Source organism: Myxocyprinus asiaticus, chromosome 24 (genome assembly GCF_019703515.2).
Source record: "Myxocyprinus asiaticus isolate MX2 ecotype Aquarium Trade chromosome 24, UBuf_Myxa_2, whole genome shotgun sequence".
NCBI lineage: Eukaryota > Metazoa > Chordata > Actinopteri > Cypriniformes > Catostomidae > Myxocyprinus > Myxocyprinus asiaticus.
The window spans coordinates 24,924,534-24,947,532 of NC_059367.1; the positions used below are offsets into that span (position 1 = coordinate 24,924,534).

A 22,999-nucleotide genomic window follows, 5' to 3' on the forward strand; every position below is an offset into this window, starting at 1 on the left:
ACATCCTCCTTCACCGTGGTCAAACTCTGTTTTACACATCTTAACCCAAAAAGCAGTTTTTGTAGAACTGCAGAATATAAATCATTTTAACACTGGCATAATGTTTCTGTCTGTTCACACCAAGTATGATGTATTTTTATTTAATTATTTGTTTATTTGTATAGCAGACACTTTTTTTTACCTACAGTGCATTCAAATATATATTTTATTATTATCAGCTACAAAAACATGGTGCAACTTACACAAAAACAAAAAAATATTTCACACCAAAACTGTTCACACTGAATCATTTGGAAAAATTGTCTGAACTATTTTGGAAACCTGAATTAATTGTTTGACATCTGAACTATCACAAAGAACCCTTGGAAGTCTGTGGCGGGGCCTAGCATTTAGGACACATGCTTCATCACATCGAACTTTGCTGCTCACGTGGGCAATGCAGGTTTGAATCCGGATTGCGACATTTCCCACTTTTCTCCCCATCATTTCTTTTTTCTACTCTTCTCTATAAAAGTTGCAAAAAATTAAAAAATCAAAGTATGACATTTCAGAATCTACGTGAATGAGTTCATAAATATACACTGTTTCACTTTCAAATCTTTGCGTGCATGATTTTCATGCTGAAAAATTCAGGCTTGGTGTGAATAGGCCTTTAGTGTTATGTTACATGTACATAGCTTGCCAGTGCATGCCTGACCCTGCTGTGCCGAGACCTCACTCATGAGAACTGCACTGCAGTAACATGATGTCAGATTCATGTTATAGTTTTGTTATCTGTGTGCAGCTTGCTTATGCGTGTCTGACCATGCTGCGGTGGGACTGCGCGAAGTCTCAGGGGGCAGTAGGGCTGGCCGGAGTGTTGCTGGTCACTCTCTCTGTCGCTGCTGGACTGGGACTCTGCTCTCTCTTGGGCATATCCTTTAATGCCGCTACCACACAGGTACTTTAAAACTAAATACTCAGTCGCCCCAAACGTATTTAGACACTTAAACCACACTCATTATATGAATTTCATTGCATTAGTTTAAGGGATTAGTTCACCCAAAAATTAAAATACAATTCTCTCATCATTTGCTCACCCCTATGCCATCCTAGATGCATATGACTTTCTTTTTTCTGCTGAACATAAACAAAGATTTTTAGAAGAATATTTTAGCTCCTTTGGTCTTTACAATGCAAGTGAATGATGACTAGACCTTTGAAGCTCCAAAATTCACATAAAGGCCACATACAAGTAATCCATAGGACTCCAGTTGTTAAATCCATATCTTCAGAAGCGATATAAGTATGGGTGAGAATCAGATCAATATTTAAGCCCATTTTTACCATAAATCTACACTTACACTTTCAAAATGTGAAAGAAATTGAAAGTGGGGATTTATTACGTTTTTTTTTATTTAAATATGGATCTGTTAAATCTTTGTTTGTGTTCTGCTGAAGAAAGTCAAACACATCTGGAATGGCATGAAGGTGAGTTAATTATAAGAGAATTTTCAGCTCACCCGAAAATATATAATTTACAAAATCTCAAACCAAGTGGCATTTATTTCAAGAAAGATAGCACAAGAACACTTTTTAAGAACATTTAGCAAAAAATATGTTTATTAGATTTTAATTTTAAAGCAATATCTATTGTTCAAAATTAAGTATTTGGACACATTCTGGTTTTCAAACGTTAGTGGACATGTCTATAGTTAATGTGATAAACTACACTTGTTACTCTGCTAGGACACCTGTGTGAACTTGAGGGGAATTGACTTAAAACTTACACTAAAATTACCTTGACAACAGTTGTTTTATGTATAATAATATCACAAAATGAGAAGTAAGTTTTGAGGAAAAAGGTCAGCATCATTAATACAGTTATTTTAAGTGGGACTTATATATCCAAAAGTGTCCAAATACATTTCAAGGGGCGCTGCACATGTGACACTATCTACTGTATCTTGAAATAGTTGTTGCCAAAAGTTTGCATTCACTTGAATCATGCTGTTCTGTTATCCTGTGCTTGCGTTAAGGTGTTGCCGTTCCTGGCTCTTGGCGTGGGGGTGGACGATGTCTTTCTCTTGGCTCACGCTTTCAGTGAGACCGGCCAGAACAAGAGGATTCCATTTGAGGTGTGTTATCTCTCCCACATGTCCTGAAAAACAGGGAATATAAGTAAACAACAAGCATTCTCACTCTCGCAACAGAGCCAAATTGATCTGCGAATCACAGAAGTGACTACTCATACACAGGTAGTGTCAAGACAAGACAGTCCAATGAAATGAGGGAGCTAACTGTTTTCACGAGGAGGAGGAGGAGGAGGAGGAGGAGGTAGGGGGTATATCAGAGCTAGACCCTCATGTTATCACTTACATAGTGGAATGTGTGTGTACCTGCCCTGACATGTGATGTAACTTCAAAAACACTAGCACGCTTTGATCTGAGGCTGTGCAGGTGAGGGCCACTGCACAATGTGTGACTGAAGGAGTTTCTCACACACAACACTAACAAAAACATACCATGGTACTCGCATGTTTATTTGAAGGTGGTACCACGTTACTAAAGGCGTTAACATGGTCAGTTTCACAAATTGGCTTACATTTGTAACCTACTGTAGAAATAGTGCAGAATCTTAACTATTTATTCTTTATTTTACATTGCAACTTTTCTATTTGTCAAAGTCTTAAAACTTTCTGTTCTTTTAGTTTAAGTGACAAGGGGAATTGGAAAAAATGGTACCTTGGAGGTGGGGTCAATGTCAAAGGTGGAGTTTAGCTGAGTTTGGTCAGAGGTTTCAGCACCAAGATACTCGTTTCTTAATTTTTCATATCTAGCTACCAGCTTACCTCAACAGATCAACAGAGAATGGAGAATCGACAGTACTGGTCAGTAGACGAAATCAGGGCTCTTCTAAATATTTGGGCTGATAAAAATGTGCAACGTCAGATCGACGGCATCTGTCGAAATGAAGACGTGATTAAGTATATTGTCGCCGAACTTGCCAAGTTGTGATCCAGCATACAATGGTACAGGTTTGGGGAAAATTGCAAAAATTAGGGGCCAGTACAAATCCCTGTTTATTTTGAGGGCTAGCTAGTCTCCAGAGTCTGATACCCTAGTTGAGAAATGTGAAATGGGCGGATTGTGTGACGTTGGCACCAAGACGGCGTATTAAGGGCAGGTTTTAGGGCAATGCTGCGGGGCAACAGTCTGGTTCCAGAAGTAAAAATCCTGTTTATTTTTCCATAGAGTAATTGATTCAACGATAACTTTTAAACCTATAAAGACAGACCTACCTTGAGCTTCGAGGTTGTTCATCGTTGGTATATGCTTCTGTTGAAGCCATTTGACTGTGTTGTTTCAACATTGTTTAAAAATTGTGTTTGATTGTGGAATTCATGGGAAACAACTACATTACCCATGGTCCAGCAGAGAAAGATCCACCAGTCAGAGAACCGCAGCCAACTAAGCCCATGGTACGTGCCTTGGATCGATCGCCGCACACTCCCATGATGCACTGTGAATTACATAATTAAGTCGGTGTCCCTTCACCCTTAAACTACTTAAAAATTTGTACATATTGGAATATTTTGTAATATGCGTAAAATATATTGCTTCTATACTTATAATCAACAACCTAAAATCAAATTTTTTTTACAGTATATTCCCATTGTTTTTTATTCAATGACATCATTCGCAATGCTTCATGGGAATGTAGTTCGTGCCCTCATGAAAGACGGTAAGTACACAGCCTTGTACCTTTGTCTTATTTGTCCAATTTTCAAATACTTTTTTGTATGATGTTTGTAGTATTGTGATTTACGTCAGAGCTGGTTGGTTTGGTTCATGGCTTAGATCTCTTTCATGAAGGATAATAGAGCTGTTCAGCCGTGATGTCAAAGTTCAAAAGCCCCATTATAAAAACCCATAGGAAAATCCAGAGTGAACCCATGGCGAATTCTCTTCCGGCTTTTTGGACTACAAGCTGAACAGCTCTATATGAAAAGTCTATGGGAAAAATTTATGGGAATAATACTTCTGGAACCCAGGTGGCTGAATAAGTGGGAGGGCACAGTTGCACTCTTTTGGCCAAATGGTGGGAATACAGATCAATTTTGGTCTTGTGGCTCGAAGTCCGAGGCTACTGGCCCGGGCTGATCAGTTGATAGCCCTGGCTTGCACTGGCCCGATGGTGGAAAAATGGCTATTCAGTAAAAATTACTAAAGGAAAACTACTGTTGGTGAGAAAGGGCCTGTATAGTATATACTTTATAGAAGTACTATGGTATAATCATCACAGATAGCATCATAGTACCGTACTGTCACAGTACTTTTTTGTAATGAAACTACTAAACCCTTCATCTGTTTCTGCAGAGCCATTACTTTCTAAAGCATAAAGAATTTGAGTTGTTTTTCCCAATGAGACTTGTTTGGATGATAGGCAGTCTTATGTGTGTGTATATAATTTGTTTTTTTAGTCAATTGTGTATACGTTTGCTTGAGTATATCTGTCAGGGCTATCTGTGTTTAGCTTTCGTGTGCGTGTATGAGGGCTTGTGTGTGTGAGGTGATTTACATTACTTTCATACAGATGGGGTGAGTTCAGGCATGTATTTGCTTGTGTTTATGTGAGATTGCACAGCGTGCAGCGACCCTTTTGTGTGGAAAGTAAACAGTTCCCTGTGGGAGGAGAGAGAGAGAGCAAGTAGAACCCTCCTGTCTTAAAGCTCTCCGTGTGTGGTCCTGCACGTCCACAGACACAAAAAAACTGGCTCTTTCTTTCTTACTCTCGCTCTCCTCATCTCTACCTCTGTGTGTATGGAGGTGGAGATTGGAACTGTTTTGTTATCCATCTCGCACTCTGAAAGGCTTTGAAATGAGAAGAGAGAGCTTATCCTAAAAAGACAGTGAGCCAATCGTGTTTCTGCGGGCTGCTTTGTTTAAAAGGATATGTCATGCCTTTGATGGAAAATATTTCTATGCGAGGGATAAGGAGAAGGGGAGGGAAATGAATCTCTTTTTGAATTTTTCCTCTCCAAAAATCCACATAATAATGAGAAGAGCTTTTCATCAGAAGTAGAGCTCATTAAGTTGTCATGGCAGGTTGTGGGATTATTAGCGCTTTTAGATTGAAACATCAGAGCACTTTTGCAAGTTACACTTTCATCAGATGTCATAATGTGCCTTTCAGTGATTAATTAAAGATTCATCATCTTTGTCTGAGTGAATTTCTCGCTGGGTCCCAATTCGCCTACTTACACAATGTCCTTAAAGTGTGTACCCTTTTTGTATCGGAAGTGTCTACTTTTTAGTGTGTAGCAAAAAATTATTGGGACATATTATCATGTCATAAAATCGCATCTTGAAACCAAGAGCCCTCAATCGCCTTATGTGCATCCTGTCACCGTACAACAACCTGTCAATCATCCTGTTACAGTTATTATGACATGCACATTCATAATTTCATTTTTACTATAATTCATTAATTATTCTTTATTGCATTTCATTTACTAGACCCTAAAATGCTTTCTTCTGTATTACAGAAGACATAGTGCGTCATTGATCTGTCACGGGGTGTTTCGTGTGGAAAGCCGCTGATGTTATGATATAATGATGTAGTAATGTGTAGTTAATGCAAACTAAACTTATCTATTTTCCTATCATTTTCCTATTCAAAGTGTGATGTTTACAATATAACATGTATAACAGTTTATTTTTCTGTCTACAAACATAGTGTGAAACATTATTTATGAAAGAAATTGAGGCCAGATACATAGATTTATAAAACAAAATAGCTTTATTACATTGTTATTATGAGTTTACTCTGAATATTTTTTTTTTTTAAGTGGACCTATCATGGAAAACAGTATTTTACTTGCTCATTTGAAAAAAGTTCAGTTTGCGCTGTAGACATTTTCTCATGTTCACAATGCAAAGCTCCCTCCTCAGTCCACATACACCAAAATTGTCATGGTATTGACTTCAAAACCATGAGCACTTTAACATATGGCCGTCATGTTTACATAGCAACACACAAAGGTCCATTCACACTGAGTGTGTTTTTGTGTCCGGGCTGTTTTTCAATTGTTTTCCTATGTACACATGCGCTAGACGGGCATCTTTGACTGTTGGGCTGCATCTTGCTTTTTATTGCAGCGTCTCATGCAGGAGCGTGTCATTTTTCAGACGCCATGGCAAGTTAAAAATAACTTCAACTATTTGAAAAATGTGTCTTGAGACACTTGCAATCTGCTCTGTTCGTGGCACTGCGTCTAGCTTTTTTAGGGCAAGGATCTATTCGGTGAACGGCCCCGAAGCCATATTAAGCTAGTTAGGGGTGTTGCGACTCATTTCACAAACGAAGAGTTTAGCCAATCATAACAGAAGTAATTTATATAAAAGTTTTAAAGGTACTGTAGCAAAAATAGCTAGATTAAATAAGGGTCTGAGAAAGGGTGGAGAATGGTCATGAAAAAATAAATGACAAGTATTTGTGGTGTAAGAAACGTTGACTAACATTATAAATGGACTTCATGGGAAAAGATAATAATATGCTACAAATATGCAGCAAATGGTCCCTTAAGATTTAAGTTGCTTGCAGTTGATTTGATGACTGTGTAATTGAGTGTATCTTTTTTTTTTCTCTTTCTCTTGTTCTCGCTTTCATCCTCAGGACCGCACTGGTGAATGTCTGAAGAGGACTGGGGCAAGTGTAGCTTTGACCTCCATCAGTAATGTGACAGCATTTTTCATGGCTGCCCTTATTCCAATCCCAGCACTGCGAGCCTTCTCCTTACAGGTGGGTGTTTCTTGAACAGGAATGCAGTTCAAATTGCATTTTTGTTTCAATTGTGTGTTTGTTTATATTACCAACGTATGTTTAGCTGAAATTTCCTGTGTCCATACCAGCTCTCTCTGCTTGTGTGTGTGTGTGTGTGTGTTCCTTTACCTTCATTAGCTCCAGATTTCACCACGCGACTTTTATTGATTTCATTCATCAAACAGAGCGTGTGACAGGTTGAGAACTGACATGGCCCATAACCCCCCCTGCTGCGTGTGATGAGTGGTACTACCCCTAAGTGTGCAGATTGTGGGCATGTAACTCAATCTGGGAATGGGGGTGGGTCGCAGGGCTTGTTGTTCCACACATCTGTGGTTTATTTATGATGTGAGCCTGTGGGAGCAGCATAGGAAAGGGGCTGAGCAGGAGATCTACCCACAACCTGTTCCTGACTTCAGTCAGGTAAAGCAGCCCACGATTGTTTCATTTGAACGCCGAATGCCTACGTTTGAACCAGCTCGATCTGTCTTGCTGAGTTTATAAATGTAAAGGTGAAGTGTGTAATTTTTTTTTATATTTAACTTTCTTCCTCCAATACCAGATTAATATGCAGAATCAACTGCAATGCCTTACAAAGGCAAAATGCAGTAACAACACCAAAAAATGAAAATGACTTCAAAGTTCTAGGGTATATATGGATTTTGTAGTTACTGCAATTTCCATACTCTATACATGTGTATAGCTGAGTCAAACCCATCGGTAACATCATAGTCTAAGAGAAGATTTTGGTGATAAAATGCATAGTTACTGCATTTTGACTTTGCATGACAATATAAGTAAGCCATTTATAGGTTGATTTCCCTGAAAAGTGTAAACACAGTTGCTCTGTGGTACTATAAAACATTTCTCTGCTTGTTTGAGCATCCTGATCAGCCCAACATGGCAACATTGGCTCAGCCAATGGTTTGATTTTGGGGTGGGACTGTCTGATATTCCAACCATTGTTAGACGAGGGTAGTGTTAAGGAAAGCTGTTTGAAAGTGGTTAGTATTTTTGCAGTTCCTTTTGGTGCCACCGGAGGAACAGAAATTGCGTGCTTCACCATTAAAACTGATTGTGGTGTTGGCCGTTGGAACTCTGAAACCTCTTCCCCCCTCAGAGCTTGGACTGCTTAACCCTTGAACTTTAGGTGAAATAACCTTGCCGTCATCCCCACAACCTGCGCAGCTGCTCTGAGACAGATGCTGAGATTTACACACTGATGCCTTGTTCTACTCGACAAATGCACTCGCACAAATTTCAGCATAAAACCTTCAGACAACCTCCCTCATGCAGGATCCTTTGATCATACGAAATAGACTTCCACCATTTCTTTATTTATATCTTTGAATTTAGAGCTTGTGTTTGTGTCTGTTTGTGTCTCTGCGATGATTGTATACTGTCATGAAAATGATGTGCGGGATAAGCCTGGCGACCACACGCAAGATGTGGCTCATGCCCAAACATGCACACACACACACTCGTACAGTGCTGTAGATCTAGTATTAGGATGAGTGGATTGATGTCTCACACGTCTGTCAGACACACACGCTGTTTTTCGCCGCAGCATTCTCCAGCTGGCACCTGTTCAGCAGTGCCTGAAAACACTCATCTTCAAACCCGCTGAGAACACAATACACACGCCTCAGCTAAGAGAGTACCCCTTTTTTATATGTGGCATTTACTGCCATCTCTATTCTCAACAGCCACTATTTTCAGCCATAATTTTGTGTTCAAATATTTACTACAGCTTTTTTGTTCCAGTGTGTTAACTTGAATGTTTGTGTCCAGATGTGTTTACTTCAACTTTTGTGTCGAAATATTCTTACCTCAGCTTTAGTGTCCAATTTTGATGATTTGGAGAAATACTTCAGAATAACTAAGGCCACGTCCACGCTAATCTGTTTTCTTTTGATTAGCATTTGATTGTCCATTTTCAGTTTCATAACATCATTGATTTCCAAAGTATGCAGTAACGGAGAGTGTTTTCGGAACGTTCTGTTTTTGGTGGAGGAAAACGGCGTTCTAGTGTGGATGAGAGGCGTAAACATACTGAAAGCAATGCATTTTCAAATTAAAACAGATTAGTGTGGACATGGCCTAAGAATATATTGTTTATATTGTGTCTCCAGCCCACATAATTCTCTAATCTTAAAGGAATGTTCTGGGTTCAATACAAGTTAAGCTCAATCGACAGCATTTGTGGCATAATGTTGATTACCACAAAGAACAACCCAAATAATCTCAGACCCCCCTAAAAGGTCCCAAAAACTAACTGTACACAGAGGTGGTCTGAGTTCGGTTCGTTTGTCGGTCCTTTTGTGGTTTGATTGATTTGTGTGATGTGAAGGCAAAGAAGTACAAGTCCGCTTTGCATTTCGTTATGCCAGAAGTACCTCGGAGCTTGCCATACATAACTGCACCGTCTGCAGAGGTTCGCACCAAACTCCCCGCGAAAATACAATCGAGTATTTTGATAGTGAATAATGCGCTCCGTTTGATTCGATTGTAACGTTCATGTAATGGCACGTTTTGGGTACATTCATACACGTAGTGTTAATGACACGCAGGAGACGCACCCTTACTTTATTCCTATGGAGAAACACATTTTCAAATACTCATAAAATGTCCAATGTTTTCCTTCATGCGAAATAAGTGTTAGTAGGTTTAATCAGAGAGCCTTAACATAACATGTGAAAGTGAAGAATTTAGGACAGATATTTATTATTATTGCATAATAGAATAGAATATATTAGAATAGAAGAGAATTACATATCAACTGGGTTATATTAAAAACGGTGTAAATAAAAGTTGACCAAAGAGGAGAGAGTTTTTCTTTTTTTTCACTCCCCTTTTCTCCCCAATTTGGAATGCCCAGTTCCCACTACTTACTAGGTCCTCGTGGTGGCACGGTTACTCACCTCAATCCGGTTGGCGGAGGACAAGTCTCAGTTGACTTCGCTTCTGAGACAGTCAATCCACGCATCTTATCACGTGGCTCGTTGTGCATGACACCACGGAGACTCGCAGCATGCGGAAGCTCATGCTACTCTCCGCGATCCACGCACAACTTACCACGTGCCCCACTGAGAGCGAGAACCACTTAATCGCGACCATGAGGAGGTTACCCCATGTGACTCTACCCTCCCTAGCAACTGGACCAATTTGGTTGCTTAGGAGACCTGGCTGGAGTCACTCAGCACACCCTGGATTCGAACTCGTGACTCCAGGGGTGGTAGTCAGCGTCAATACTCACTGAGGACCAGGAGAGACATGTTTTAAGTATTTGGAAATAGTTTAACATTTAAAATATTATTTTTCATGTTATTCTATCTCTGTGCAATATTTAAATTTTTTAAAGCCTTATAGGAAATCATATTGCTCTATTCCATGATGAATCCAAGTTAAATATTATTTAATTTCTACTTAAGGTGTATATGAATTAAGCACACACATACACCTTAAGAAGTATGACAATTTATCATCATGATCGCAATATGTATGTACTGTATTGTTAGCCAAATGTCATAATCATGACTACCATGGGGTCTGAGTTCTTAAGGAGTTGTGGTGTGAACAACAAAGGGTCTGTGACCACATCAACGTAAAGAGGACCAAAAATGAAACGGGGTCCTCTTTAAAGTCCACTTACATTGTGAACACAAAAAGCACTGAGGTCATTTGCAGCTGGTTTTCTTTTTGGTCCACTTTAACTGAACTGGGTTTGGTTAATTTAAAACACTACTATATGTGAAACCACCCTTAGTGTGATAAAATCATTTAATAACTTTTTCTGTTTAAAATTATATCTAATTTTACAACTTTGTTGCCATAATGACGTAACGCTATAAACCCTAAAACGCTAAAGCATCCATAAAAATGACAATATAAGCAACTTTACAGCTCAAATAATACATTAGTTTTAACAGAAGTATTAATGTAAGTGCTTTTATAAAATTATAAGCTTCACATTTCTGCCTTTAAACCCTCCAAAAATTGGCCCCATTCACTTTCATTGTAAGTGCCTCAAATAACCTCGATTTTTGCTTTTTAGAAAAGGAGGGGCGAGTCGAAATTTATTTTTGTGGTAATCAACATTATGCCACAAATGCTGTCGTTTGAGCTTAACTTGTATTAAACCCGGAATATTCCTTTAAATCAAAATTACATAAAAATTGACTATTTTTTAAAAAAAAATAATCATTCCTGGTCTTATTGTTATTGATTTATTGGTGCATCTCTTAAATGACTTTCCTTTTGGCTGTCACCTAGTCCCCCCCTCCAACTACGCTTCATATAGAGAATTTTTTTTTATAAACATTCAATTCCTGATGGATAAAGTCAAGTCCCACCCAAACATCCCGTTTTACTATACTGTTCATCACACAGTATAATTGCAAATGCTGTTTCATGTTGACTCTAAAATCGGTTATTCACTATTTCTCTGTCTTTGTTTCTGAGATCTTGGAATTTACAGACAGTGCATTTTACTTGTTAGTTTGCTTATTGTTGCGCCAAAATGCATTTGTCACAACATTGCACTTCTCTCTCTCTCTTTCTCTCTCTCTCTCTCTCTCTCTCTCTCTCTCTCTCTTTCTCTTTCTTTCATTGTCTCGTTCTGTCATTGTATGTATTTTTTGGCACAGAAAATGTTAGAGCATGTGTCAATTCCAACAGACCTCTCTCTGTAGAATCATTCACATGCACATGTTCTCTCATGCAGTCTCTCTATATGTTCCTCTAGTTCATCCTGCACCAGTCATTCATTCTCTTTCTGGCTGCCAACAGCCAAACCTAGTCAAGAACAGCAGTTTGTTTCTAAAAGGCTTACATTTTATTAATAGCCATACTTAAATATCTTTGCATTATAAAACACATTAAACCAAGTGGCATTTATTTTGAAGAAAGCACAGTTTTCAAGCAAAATGATGATAAAATATAGACATATTGTTCAAAATTAAGACAAAGAATTTGGGCATTTTCTTGTTTCCAAACTTTGCTGTGTCACTGTAGTCAGAACTGCAGGTTTTTGCTATATTATATGTTTTTATTTGTATACATGAGTGTAAGGAGATGACAGGAGGACTGTCTGTCACTCTCTCTCTCTCTCTCTCTCTCTCTCTCTCTGTCATTGCTGTCTTTCATTGTGTGTTGGCTCTGTCAGGCTGAGCTGCTCTCTGGGTGGTCTGGCAGTTTGACATGGCTCCAACCTCCACCCATAAAAAATTACACCCTAACTAGGGCAGGCATGCTTCAATCTGCCTCTGACTGTTATTGTCATTTCACTTACTTTCATCCAGTGACTCTTCCAACTTCTCCATTTCGTACACTTTTTATTCCTTGAGCTTCAATGGAATGAATCTAGATTAAATGTTTCAAATCACTCATTCATTTTGGTAAGGAGTTCTTGGCTCGGTGAGATCTTTTTAGTAAGCGTGTGATTTATATGCTCAGAAGGAATGTGGCTGCTTCCCAAGATCAGGAGAGCCGTATCTAGCCTTAGAAAGTTTCTTAGAAACTCCTTTTCATGAGGTTAGGCACCAGCATCACTTCAGTTCGAGTTCATAGTCAGTTCTGAAGACTTGTTACACTGTATTAATTCAGATTCAATCCATATGGAAGTGTATGGATTGAAATATTAATTCGATGATTTATATTTCAAGTAAATTTAAGTGGTTTTCTCTTAAATTGGATTAGCCTAAATTAAATTCGGGGTGGTAAGGGTCGTGTTTTTTATTTGTTTTCGATTCATCCGTTCTGAAGAGGATAATTGTTTGAAAATTTAATTTGTTGGGATCATTGTGGTTTTGGCATAAACCCTCCACAGATGTGTTTGTGTAGCTGTGTGGGTGTTGTTGTTGTGTGTGTGATTGCTTTTGTACAAGCATGAATATCTGCTTAACACATTTTTGCACTTTCTCTGTCATTCTCTGTCAGGCGGCAGTGGTCGTGGTGTTTAACTTTGCTATGGTGCTGCTCATCTTTCCTGCCATCCTCAGCATGGACCTGTACCGCAGAGAGGACAGACGCTTTGACATTTTCTGCTGCTTTGTCAGGTAATACACACATTTACCTATCTAACTGGTAGTAATAGATAGTTATAGATCAGTGTCATCCAATTCTGGTCCTGGAGTACCCCCAACACAGCACATTTTGCCTTATTTGACACACCCAAATGAGGTCATGAAGCCTTTACTAATATAAGCTCAGTGTTTCCCACAGAATTTTGTGAGACTGTGGTGGTCGGACCTCGGCCCCTCTTGGGGGGTTCGGGGGCGTGCTCCCCCGTAAGAAAATGTTGTACATTTTAAAATTAAATGCATCAATCTGGTGCACTTTGAGAGCAAAATTAAGAGGCTAGATCTATGAAGAACTTTGTGCTCTTGTAAACAATTTTGTGCTCTAGTAGTAATTTAATCATAAACACATTGGTTTTATAGATATGAATGGTGATGACATGGCAAAAAAGTCACACCCACAAAGCATGGTAAACGAGACGGCGGTTAACGCAGTTCACAAATGGTCAAAACACAGAATCGTGAGCACATTTTAGCCAGGGCTCGACATTAAGCATTGTCATGTGCTTGTTCTCCGGACAAATAAATTGGCCATTCACTTGTCCGAGTAAAATTTACTTGTCTGGAGAGAAAAAAGGGCATTTAAGTTACATGCTCAAGTAACATGTCAAAGTTTATGTTGTATATTTTTCTAAAATTACGACTGATGCCCAAAAGTGTACCTATGCAATCAACTCAATTCTCTGTGACAGAATGTAAACAGCACTGGGTAGGGGAGGATGCTATTGTCATGTGATAATTATTTTATGTTACGTATGGTAGTCAAATAAAGAAAAGCCTCCATTGCCACCATTTACAGCAGGGATGCTCATAGTTCTATGGAATGAGATCTACTTTTTCATCATGTTATTGCAGCAAGATCTACCATGTACAATAAAGGCTATACATTATCACAATACCAACATTTTCTCCACTGTTTATGTTTACTTTAGACATCACTCTCTGTGTTTACATGAATTCCTCACCAAGACAGGCATTTTGGCGTAGTTTTGAAATGGATTTGACCGTTCAGGTGCGCATTAGCACGAGCATATTCGGAACACGCATGTTCAGCACACACATATATGTCGCCTGTCAATCGAACAGATTTTCTCCCCAGTCTGGAATGCACAATTCCCAATGCACTCTTAGGCCTTGTGGTGGCGTAGTGGCTCGCCTCAATCCGGGTGGCGGAGGACGAATCTCAGTTGCCTCCGCGTCTGAGACCATCAGTCCGCGCATCTTATCACATGGCTTGTTGAGCGCTTTTCCACGGAGACCTAGTGCATGTGGAGGCTTCATGCTATTCTCTGTTGCATCCACACATGCCCCACCGAGAACGAGAACCACATTATAGCGACTTCGAGGAGGTTAACCCAACGTGACTCTACCCACCCTAGCAACCAGGCCAGTTGGTTGCTTAGGAAGCCTGACTGGAGTCACTCAATAAGCCCTGGATTTGAACTTGCGACTCCAGGTGTGGTAGTTAGCGTCTTTATTGCTGAGCTATCCAGGCCCCCAGATCACTAGCGAATTATAAAATGATGTGCTCTGGATTACTTTCAACAGCAGAATATTAACTTTCTAATAAGTGACACAAGCCTAGGCTATCACAAATATAGCTGGTTATTTTTTTGTTATTGACAATATAATCAATCTGCTTGTCCGGTCAGGCAAGTAAAATTCTCTTTCACTTGCCCCTTCAAAAATCCACTTGTCCCGGACAAGCGGACAAGTGTTAATGTCGAGCCCTTTGAGCCATCAAAAAAAATTAGACAAAAGTGGTTACCTGTGTTGAACTTGGTCCTCAGATGCTGAAAATAATAACATTAATGTTAGATAGATGGTTCCAGTGCGTGTGTGTGAGCATGCGCGCATACTTTGCCGAAGCAATGGTGCAAAACACAATGTTAGAGATCTTTTATGTTATTATGAGAAGTGTTAAAATATTTTTGGTTCATTATGAAACTGTGTCGGGACAAATTGTGGTGGGCTGCCACAGTCTTGGTAATTAATGGGAAACAGTGTAAGCTGATGAGTTGAATCAGGTGTGTGAGATTAGAGAGACATCCAAAATGTGTAGAGGGTATTTTAGAACCAGTATTGGGAAAAACTGCCATAGACTTTTATAGTTTTTATATAAAGCTAATTAAGCATGGCATTTTTAGGTAAAAAAAAAAAAAAAAATAGAAACAACAAAAAGAAACAGTTAACTTGAAATATTTTACCTTTTGATGGACAATTTTGTAAACACACACATACTTTACATTATTTGGCCTGAGTATGAACCTTTTTTACTAGTGAGGACTTCACAAGTCAGTTTGAAGAGGCTTTACTGTATTTGTGAGGATGTTTTCAAACATGTGGCCTTCATAAGTATAGTGAAACAAATACACACATACACTTTGTGCCATCCCACCATCTATTACTCTTTTTTTTTTTATGAGGTTGCAGATATGATACTGGAGTTTTTATGAGCATTTACATGCACATCAGTAAACTATCAAGAATAAGAAACAACAATATAAGAAACCCACGTTTACATGAGATTCAGAATCATCTGATTATTTTCTGCTTTTGATATAAAAATGGAAACAGTCATTTGCACACATCAGATAAGCCGGTAAGAATGCAATGTAAAATCGAGGTAATGGGCAAAAATCTACACAGTGTTGGGTAAGTTACTTAAAAATAGTAATCCACTTCAAATTACTAATTATTTCTCTAAAATTTATAATCAGATTCTTATTTCTTATTTGAAATAGTAATCACTTTACTAATTACTAATTTCTTTGTTACTTTCTAAAACACTTTTCCACTCAACAAGTTCAAAATAATATCTTCCTTGTCCGTTGTTACACACAAGTCATGCACCTCACATTTCTCCTTCATAGTGACTCGTTACAGGGCCATAATTCATGTATTCTACATAAATAATATACGTATTAGACATAAGCATAACCCTATAATGTACTTTGTACTAATATATAATGTACTGTAATTTGTAAAATTACAAATTAAATTTATTACAAGAATTTAAAATGTAATGCATTACACTGAATCAACATTTGGGCAGTGGTGGCTCAGCGGCTAAGGCTCTGGGTTACTGATCAGAAGGTCGGGGGTTCAAGCCCCAGCACTGCCAAGTTGCCACTGTTGGGCCCTTGAGCAAGGCCCTTGACCCTATCTGCTCCAGGGGTGCCGTATCATGGCTGACCCTGCACTCTGACCCCAGCTTAGCTGGGATATGTGAAAAAAAGAATTTCACTGTATATGTGCAAATGTATAATGTCTGATAAATAAATATAATTATTATTACATGCACCATTTTTTGCTTAAACCATTTTTGACCTTACTCTGGGGAAAAAAAAAGAAAGCAGATGCTATTTGCCCCCTGGCGCAAATAAAGGGAGATGCTATTTACACCCCGGTGCAAATAGTGGCAGGTACTATTTGCACCCCTAATTAAATACTAACAGTATAGGGGCATCACTACAGCGTGTTTATTGTGTTTATTTAGAGTCCCATAGACACCCTACACCAACCACTACTCCTAAACCTAACCCTAACATTCCTTTACAAAAATTAACCATGCTTTTACTACATTAACCATAGTATCACCATGGTATTTTGTAGTAAAATCATAGTAACCACAAAATTAAACATGGTTATTATATAAACACCATATTACTGTATTAACTCCATTGTTAATTGCATCAAATCTACGGTTTCTGCCGAAAACATGTTTATTACTATATTACTATAGTAAAACTACCTTTATATAAATTTGTATGTATTATTTTAAGTAGTATTAAAGAATATATTAAGAGATGAGTATCGAACCCAGGTCGAAAAGGTTTTACACCCCACACCACTGAAGCAACATTCACAATGCAGTTTGCTGTACATTTCTGTTTCAAATAGGCTATTGGGGTGCAAATAGCCACGATGTGTGGCAGGTGTTATTTACACCTGAGCACAAATATTCACCGCAAAAAAAGAAAACCATTTAGACATTTTCATGACTTTGCATGTTGTCTGCTTTTGAAGCATAATCAATAGGCAGTATTGTGGATAATATACACAATGGCCTTTTATGATACTGAGTGCAATATCTACAACACAATTAAGTGTCAACCTGCCCAAGTTTGTGTGTTTGAGTGCGTGTTGATATTTATCTCTGTCTGTGGCCCTGGGGTCTTAAATAAGACATGCTGTTGCCTCTCCTGCTTGTTGAAACATTCTTGGTGTCTATGAGAGAGACACAGAGAGAGAGAGAGAGTGGGCTATAGACACATACTTTACCTTCTTAGTCATGCCCCCAAACTCATGCAGGAAATTAAACCTGATGCTTAAACTTTCACCATAGTCGAAACGTTTGCCTTCTAGTTACCGGCACTCACTCACCTCTCGATTTTAACTGCTCTGGACTGGAAAGCTGATTGCAGTTGTATTTCGTGCATTTACACGAGTCCTGAAGTGTAACGAATTGCCGCTTACTAGAGAGAGTGGGCTCTTTGACAAAGCACTTGAACGATTTACATGGCAGTTCTGAATAATGTTGTATGTGAGGATGTTTTCAAAAATAATGCCATGAATAATTTTTATATACCAATTAACTTCATACAAAGTGCAGTAAACATAAAAAAAATTAATCTATATTTGGTGTGACCACCCTATGCATTTAAAACAGCACCAATTCTCCTAGGTACAGAGAATTTTCCAAGGTTGTTGGCAGGTAGGTTGTTCCAAGCATCTTGGAGAACTTGCCACAGTTCTTTTGTTTTTTGTCTCAGTTGCTTCTGTCTCTTCTTTTAATCCCAGCCTGACTCAATGATGTTGAGATCCGACTCTGTTGGGGCCATACCGCCTTTTGCAGGACTAATTTTTCTGTTTCTATTCAAAGGAATGTATGGAAATATAAAATGGATATTTCCTATTGACACACTAAAGCAGAAGATATAAATACCATCTTCAGGCAACTTTTGCACAGTACTGTATATGTATAGGAAAAAATATATTTTATTTGATACGCTTATTGTGAAAAAATCGAACTTCTCTTAAAATTGTCTCTTTCTTTAGCCCTTGCGCTAACCATGTGATCCAGCTGGAGCCACAGGCGGTGTACACCGACTCCTCTGCTGACTCCACCCACTACAGCCCTCCACCCTCCTACAGCAGCCATAGATTCGCACAGCACACCCAGATCACCATGCAGTCCACCGTGCAGCTGCGCACAGAGTACGACCCCAGAACGCAGGCCTACTACACCACGGCCGAGCCCCATTCTCACATCTCTGTCCAACCCTTAGCCTCAAACCGCAACAATAACAACAACCGCAACAGTGCAGGCCCAGGACTTAGGGGGAGCTCATCAGGGAACAGCCCTTCCACGGGAGGTACAGCTTCAGATACAGCATCTTGCCAGAGTCCCGATGGGGTGAGCTCCACGCGAGATCTTCTGTCTCAGTTCGGGGAGTCCAGTTTACGCTGTCTGGAGCCACCCTGCTCACGCTGGACGTTTGCATCGTTTGCTGAGAAGCACTATGCACCATTTCTGTTGCAGCCTACAACAAAGGTGAGAGTACAGCCTTTGTCAAGGTATCTTTTCAATAGCTCCCTTTTGGGGAAAAAACCTGCTTAAACCAGCCTAAGCTGGTTTGCTGTTCTTAGGTGGTCTCCCAGCCTGGTCAGGCTGGTTTGTTTGCTCATTTTAAAGTGGTTTTGGGTACTTTTCAGCTGGTCAGGTGTGCATTTACTTCAACTACTACATTGTTGTAGTCAACCACCCCATGTACATACTGTAATTCAAAGCAGGCTTGTCATTTTGGCACCTCACACATTTTGTTCAGAAGTGGGATTACTAATGCCAGCGATGAGCTAATCTTGTGGGCCAATTGACAGTCAGTTAGTGGAACCCAATGTGTCTTATTTAGTTGTGTAAGTGTTATTCTTTGAGTCAGGGCCTTCTAAAAAACCATAAACTCCTCAAACAGGGGAGAGCTTAGTCATAAGACACAAAAAGATCAGGAGCTTTCATTTTAGCCAAATCCTGACTGATATTTTTGTTTATGTTTGCTCTCCCAGGTGGTGGTGATTGTACTCTTCTTGGCATTGCTCGGGGTCAGTCTGTATGGAACCACCTGCGTCCGGGACGGACTAGAGTTGACTGACATCGTACCACGGGAGACGGGCGAATACGATTTCATCCGCGCCCAGTTCCGGTACTTTTCTTTCTACAATATGTACGTGGTAACACAGCGAGCGGAATACGCACAGATCCAGCCTCAGCTCCATGAGCTGCACCAACGCTTCGGCACTGTGAAGTACGTCCTGCGGGAAGAGAACAACCAGCTCCCACCCATGTGGCTGCATTACTTCAGAGATTGGCTTCAAGGTAATACACTCAGATCTAAGATTATCAGTTGTGAGGGCTTTTGGCATGAAAGCGATCAGTGTTGTGTACATGTCAGAGACCAAAGCAGAGACATTATAAAGGGGGAGGAGATAGACCACATAAAAATTAATGGGAGAAACTGCAATGCTCAGTATGGCAGCTGTAGGAATGGAAATTCTCTCTTTAAAATAGTTAATCGCCTTTGTGTGTTTGTGTTTGTGTGTGTGTGTGTGTGTGTGTGTGTGTGTGTGTGTGTGTGTGTGTGTGTGTGTGTGTATAATTTAAGCTAGAGAAGCAGCATTTATGATACCATAGTATCCAATTTTATTGCTGATTTAAAATATGTTATTAGGCATGTGACGGTATCAAGTTTTCACGTCACAATAATTTCCAAAGCCTACAGTATATGGTATTATCACGGTATTAAATTACAGGAAGATAAACAAACTTTATTGATATTCTCTTAATAGCAAGTTTAAGTACTTTTTTCAATACCAAACTGGCCTTTTAAATGATCAAATAACAAAGAACTTTGAAAAGAACATTTTCAACACCCTGAACATTTAAAAAAAAACTGAAATGCACAGGATGATTGTCCCGCAGATGAACATGTTGGAGGTGTTCCTGTCTTTCACAATTTAGGAGATTACAGGCTTTCTCCTTTCATGTAGACAGGGGCTGTACTTGTATGCCTATTACAATCATAATAAAAGAAGTTAAGTGACTTGCTTACTAGATACAACAGCATCAAACAGGACTTTGATAACAACACCTCTGTTAGCTGGATGATGCAAGTTCCCCACCAGCACTGATATACTGTATGAACCATCAAGCCCATGACTGTCAGTTAGTTTTCAGCATTCTGTTTTCCATTGTAATAAACAGTTTAATCTAATCCAAAGTTTTACAGACCGTCTTGATTTCCAGACACTGCCTCAGTGTGTTTGGGAAATCAACAAAAAGTTGAATCATACCTCATTTACTACAATAATCATGTCATCTGTTTCTCACAAACATCAGTCACGCTGCTAAACGTCCAAATCTGCAAGTCATTAAATGTCTTAAAACATATTATGATCCAAGAGTGAGATTTAAATGGAGAGATTAAAAAAAGAGTGTGAAAATGTGCAAAACTAAATGAAAGGCAGGGAGAGTGTTAAGAGTTGGGAACCGTTAACCAGTTCTTATTATTAGAAATGGTTTGATTTTTTTAAAAGGATACTGAAATGTTTTTTGAAAATGCATTCTTCCACTGATGCAGAGAGAGTTGAAATAATACAAAGACAATAAATTAAAGATGATTTTCAATTGCATTGTCCTCGGCAACAACAAATGTACAGCAGGACCAGTGTAGTCAAATTCGCCAGTGTAGATTGAACCGAATCTTATGACCTGGTGCTTTTAATTCATGTATTTAAATCAGAAGTTATTGCTTGGAATCAGTCTAATGACTCATTTACTGAATCGGTATAACTTATTCACTTAACTAAACCATAATTTTCATCATATCTAACTAAAAATGAAATGAGGACTGTGTTGTATGCACTTAAGGCTTATGAGACTTTAATCAGTTTACTGATGAGTTGTTCTAATAATAAAGTGTAGTTAAAGATACACATTCAGAACAGAGTTTTGTTGTAAAAAACTGGTACTTTAATTTAAAAAAATGTTTTATCAAGTAATAGTATTGTTTTTGTTTAGTATATTTGTCAAGCATATAGTTAGGGTGAATTATTCTTCAAGCACTAAAAGAATTGTCAATGTAATTGTTATGGAACCGAAACTGTGGAACTAGGGAATCGTATCGGAACCAGAAACATTAACATTCCTCACGATTCCCATTCTTAGTGGTAAAAAAAAATACATTTAAGGTGATAGTGAACAATACAAGATGGAGAGATACAGAGCATGTCCCTGCAACAGTTTTCTTCTTGTGGTCTCCTTCACAGTGGCTCCATTCCATGAAATCTGCGTGTCGAGCGCTCGGAATGCCGTATCTAATCCCGGTCGGGCCGAATTCAAAAGCAAGCCCTGTTTTGCTCTCTGTCTCTCTCTCTCTCTCACACAGCTCCTCTAATGGCATACCTGTCTCCAAATAACTTCTGTCCAGTAACTCCTTTTGGGTGGCATGTAGAGACTTGCTTTTTTACTGTCAGCTCGGCCAACTAGAACTGGAAACATCATTGGTTATTTGTATTTTTTTTTTATTTACCTCATTTTATTTAAATCTTTTAGCTTATCTTATTGGAGCACGCATTTTCATTGGGCGCAAGAGGCAGCATCTCTATGTGTGTTATCATGTAGGCATATGTGCGTGCATACAGGTTACAGTAAAGGCTGTTCCAAAGAGGGTGGAGAGAGCTGTCTTTAATATTGTGGTTTGAAATGGCTCGACAAATTGGTCACAGACAGTGAGGCAAGGGAGAAAGAAAACAATGTGTCCCAGAAACAGACCACTGGAGTTGAGGGGGTGAGAGGGTTGACTGAGAAGAGAGGTTAAGTTAAACATGGTTTAGGGACCCACTGAAAGTCCTCAAAACAATTTCAAGGCCATTTCCCACAGACACAAATCATGAAAGTCATAAAATTGGTCCTGTTGAAAAGACCAGCGTATGTTGTATTTTTTCACTTTTGGTCCCCAGCTGGTCAACCAGCTTTACTTGAAAGGCCAGGCTGTATTTAGCTGCATTTTTTGCTGGTAAACACCATAATTTTGCTGATCTAAGCTGGTCTTTTCAGCAGGTTCTAGAGAAAAAACTGCAGACTCCCTTTTGCCATTTACTAATCTTTTAATTTGAAGTAATCAGTTGAAGTGTCTTTCTCTAAGTGCCATATGCTATTTATGTATCGGCAGGTCTGCAGGAGGCGTTCGATAGGGACTGGCGGGCAGGTCGAATCACTCAGGGGAACTACAGGAACGGCTCTGATGATGGAGTCATGGCCTACAAACTCCTAGTGCAGACCGGCCGCAGAGAAAAGCCAGTCAACATCAACCTGGTAAGAAACCCACCTGACTTGAGACTTTACTACTAGCATGATCAGATGCACTGCAAAGATAACACAGATTCAGTTTTCGCAGTGATGTGATGACAGCCCTAGAGCCAGTCTCTCTGCGGCAGTGTATCCACAAGTAAAAGCTCCCACATTCGACACTTATGTAAAAATTTACTTCAGGGTGCTGATCACCATATGGCAGTTTATTTTGTGATAATGATCTGCTAACTGTACATAAGTGTGTACTATGTAAAATAATTTGAACTCAAATCAATATTTAATGTCCAGTTATTTATTATGCAAGACCATGGAGCAATACAAGAGATATGAAACTATCACAACTATGTAGGAAAAAAGATTGCCTGGGACAACAGTCTTTTATACAGTATAGCAGTCATTGTACAAAATTATTTGACAGCAGAATGCAGTTATTGACCATACAGAAACAAGGATTCCAGAAAGGTTTATGTTTTAAAGGGATAGTTCACCCAAAAATTAAAATTCTCAGATGTGTATGACTTTCCTTCTTCTGCAGAAAAAAAAACAAAGATTTTTAGAAGAATATCTCAGCTCTGCAGGTCCTCACAATGCAAGTGAATGGTGTCTATGAAGCATAGAAAGGCAGCAAATAATTTATTCATAATACTCCAGTGGTTAAATCCATATCTTCAGAAGCGATATGTTAGGTGTGGGAGAGAAACTGATCATCATATAGGTCCTATTTTACTATAAATCTCCAATGTCTTC

General features: G+C 39.0%; 1 protein-coding gene across 1 annotated transcript in view; it reads left to right on the forward strand.

The window, feature by feature from the left end:
- The window catches only part of LOC127414914 (protein patched homolog 1-like), an 83,990-nt gene that overhangs the window by 34,853 nt on the left and 26,138 nt on the right, over positions 1-22,999 (forward strand). The window contains exons 10-16 of the mRNA XM_051653310.1: positions 785-940; positions 2,019-2,117; positions 6,659-6,784; positions 12,743-12,861; positions 17,944-18,439; positions 18,949-19,258; positions 22,113-22,255. Of these exons, the coding sequence (XP_051509270.1) occupies positions 785-940; positions 2,019-2,117; positions 6,659-6,784; positions 12,743-12,861; positions 17,944-18,439; positions 18,949-19,258; positions 22,113-22,255 (1,449 nt within the window). The remainder of the gene's footprint in view (positions 1-784; positions 941-2,018; positions 2,118-6,658; positions 6,785-12,742; positions 12,862-17,943; positions 18,440-18,948; positions 19,259-22,112; positions 22,256-22,999) is intronic.